General features: G+C 36.1%; 1 protein-coding gene across 1 annotated transcript; it reads left to right on the top strand.

Annotated features, from left to right (window-relative positions):
- The first annotated feature begins 259 nt into the window (after window positions 1–259).
- Window positions 260–1,216, top strand: LOC104991145 (olfactory receptor 13C2). The gene has a single exon (XM_010843529.1). The coding sequence runs from the start codon at window positions 260–262 to the stop codon at window positions 1,214–1,216; it is 957 nt and encodes a 318-aa protein (XP_010841831.1).
- Window positions 1,217–3,115: the final 1,899 nt, after the last annotated feature.

Here is a 3,115-nt window from a genome sequence, read left to right as displayed (position 1 = left end):
TGATGAGATTCAATAAATTACATGGCATATTGCTTGTAGCTTGAAATACATTCGTTTCTCTTTTCTTCCCCCTCTCTATTCTATTTGGCCCACTTTATTTCTTTTCTTCTTTCTTTGGTCTATTCCTTTTTATATTTTCTTTTCTTCCTATGAGTATATGGTACTTCTACATTGGTACATAGTAGAATATAATCATAGTAGAATACATATTTTATCTTAACATATTCTAATGTATTACAGGTGAAAAAGAAACCATACAATGGAATGGGAAAACCAAACCATTCTGGTGGAATTTTTTCTGAAGGGGCTTTCTGGTTATCCAAGGCTTGAGCTACTCTTTTTTGTGGTAGTCTTAATAATGTATGTGGTCATCCTTCTGGGAAATGGCACCCTTATTCTCATTAGCATCTTAGACTCCCACCTTCACACCCCTATGTACTTCTTCCTGGGGAACCTCTCCTTCCTGGACATCTGCTACACCACTGTCTCCATTCCCCCCGTGCTGGTGAGCTTCCTTTCAGAAAAAAAGACCATCTCCTTCTCTGGCTGTGCTATGCAGATGTTCCTTGGCTTGGCCATGGGGACAACAGAGTGTGTGCTCCTGGGCATGATGGCCTTTGACCGGTATGTGGCTATTTGCAACCCTCTGAGATATTCTGTCATCATGAGCAAGGGTTCCTATGTGCCCATGGCAGCTGGCTCCTGGATCGTAGGAGTTGTCAACTCTACAGTACAAACTGGGTGTGTAGTACAATTGCCCTTCTGCAGGAATAATGTCATCAATCATTTCACCTGTGAAATTCTGGCTGTCATGAAATTGGCCTGTGCTGATATCTCAGGTAACGAGTTCATCATGCTTGTGGCCACAACCTTATTCATAATGACACCGTTATTGTTAATCATTATCTCTTACACATTAATTATTATCAGCATCCTCAGAATTCACTCTTCTGAGGGGAGAAGCAAAGTCTTCTCTACCTGCTCAGCCCACTTGACTGTGGTGATAATATTCTATGGAACCATTCTCTTCATGTACATGAAGCCCAAGTCTAAAGAGACACTTAATTCAGATGACATGGATGCTACTGACAAACTTGTATCTGTGTTCTATGGCGTGATGACTCCTATGATTAATCCTTTAATCTACAGTCTCAGGAACAAGGATGTGAAGGAAGCAGTAAAACACTTACTGAGAAGAAAAGTTTTTAATAAGTAAATGGAAAAGGGAGAGGTAACTTTTGTCATCACAATGTAGAAATCAATTATTTAATTTTGTTGGTTAGTCACTGAGTCTTCTCCAACTTTTTTGCAACCCAGTGGACTGTAGCCCACCAGGCTCCTCAGTATATGGGATTTTCTAGGCAAGAATATGAATGAGTTGCCATTTTCTTCTCCAGGGGATCTTCCTGAGCCAGGGATCAAACCCTCATCTTCTGCATTGGCGGACGGATTCTTTACCACTGAGCCACCTGGGAAGCCCCTCATATCCAACTAGGAGGCATTAAATTATTCTTTTCTACTTTCAACATATCTGCTTTGGCAGTTTTTTTTTTTTTTTTAATATATATACCTTCTGAATCATGGGATCTAACTGCTTTGGTCTTACAACCAAATACCTGATATTTAAAGGTGTAAATATAAATAACTTCTGAGTCAAATTACCCACTGATAAAAATAGAGCTATATCTTTTTCTCTGTTCCATTGGCTCTCTATCCATGAAATATTTAATGCATTGCCAATCCAAGAGGAATCTGTTTTAAGAAATGTGAATCTATCTTTTAGATGGTTTTTACATTTGATTTTTATCTGGGGTTTATATTTCTTTCCTCTGTTTGTAACCTTCAATCTTGAAAAAAATCCCCCTTGTCATTTTATTTCTTCCTTTTATTAAAAATATTTATTTATTTGGCTGTGTTGGATCTTAGTTGCAGCATGTGGGATATTGCAGCACGTGAACTTTCTAGTTATGGCATGTGGACTCCAGAGCTCATGGTCTCAATAGTTGTAGCACTCAGGCTTTCTGGGCTTGTTTGTCCCAGGTATGTGGGATTTTATTCCCCAATCAGAGATCGAACCCACGTCCATTTCACTGCAAGTCAGATTCCCAACCATTGGACCATAAAGGAAGTCCGTATTTCTTCTTGATCTGAGTTGCACACTTCAGAATTTCATCTTAGACTTTAATGTTTACTTTAATATTACATCTCTTTTCTCTGTAACTGTTATCATATTAGCCTCTGAATTTTAAATTTTATTTAGTTTTGATTATGTTTATTTTAGAATTTAAAAAAAAAACTTTGAGGTACTAAGTTACTTGGTTTTATTTCTCTTTGATTGTTTTAGCTTTCTAATGCTAACAAAAATCCCATAATACTTAATTGTTCATTTTTATTTAGATTTTAAAATCTTCTTGTTTTTCTATCTTATCCTTTAATTTTTTTAATCTTGTATTTATTTTCACCATGAGGAAGGCATACATTTCTCCCCTTATATTTCACAAATAAAGCAGTGAGGAACATTATACAGACTACCATCACACAGAGAGAGAAATTGAGTCTCTTTCTCTTGAGTCCTTTCTATTTCTATCTCTATCTCCTTGAAACGTTGTTTTAACTCTATTAGTAATTTTTTGAGTATGTTCTTTAAGAAATTTGAGATAACCATCAGTTAATCATTCCCAGATCCTACATATAACTAAAAAAAAGAAAAAGAAAAAAAAAGACCTAACTGACTTCCTCTTGGAATGGTATGCTTTCTGAAACTGTACAGGGAATAAAATGAGCTCTTGGGAGTTTCTTTTCTGAAAGGTTTATATATATATATATATATATATATTATTTTTTGTTATTCTTTTACATTTACCTCTTTCATCATGATGGGCAATGAGAAGCTGCCCCCAAAGACTTTTTTTTGAAAAATGAGATCACAGTTTTTTCACTGGTTTTCAGGTTTTCTCAATAGTTGGATTCAATGTTGGTCATTATGCACCCTCCCAGAAAGTGGAAACACCATATGGCAGATTGGTCTTTCTTTGGGAACAGAGACTAGCAATTTTTGAATTTTATTTGACTTTATTAGGACAAAAAATGTGGCATTCAGAGGGAGATAGAATAC

Source organism: Bison bison, unplaced genomic scaffold, assembly GCF_000754665.1.
Source record: "Bison bison bison isolate TAMUID 2011002044 unplaced genomic scaffold, Bison_UMD1.0 scf7180017864183, whole genome shotgun sequence".
Lineage (NCBI taxonomy): Eukaryota > Metazoa > Chordata > Mammalia > Artiodactyla > Bovidae > Bison > Bison bison.
Note: the sequence above shows the minus strand (reverse complement) of the source record. Positions and strands in the feature narration are given on the sequence as shown.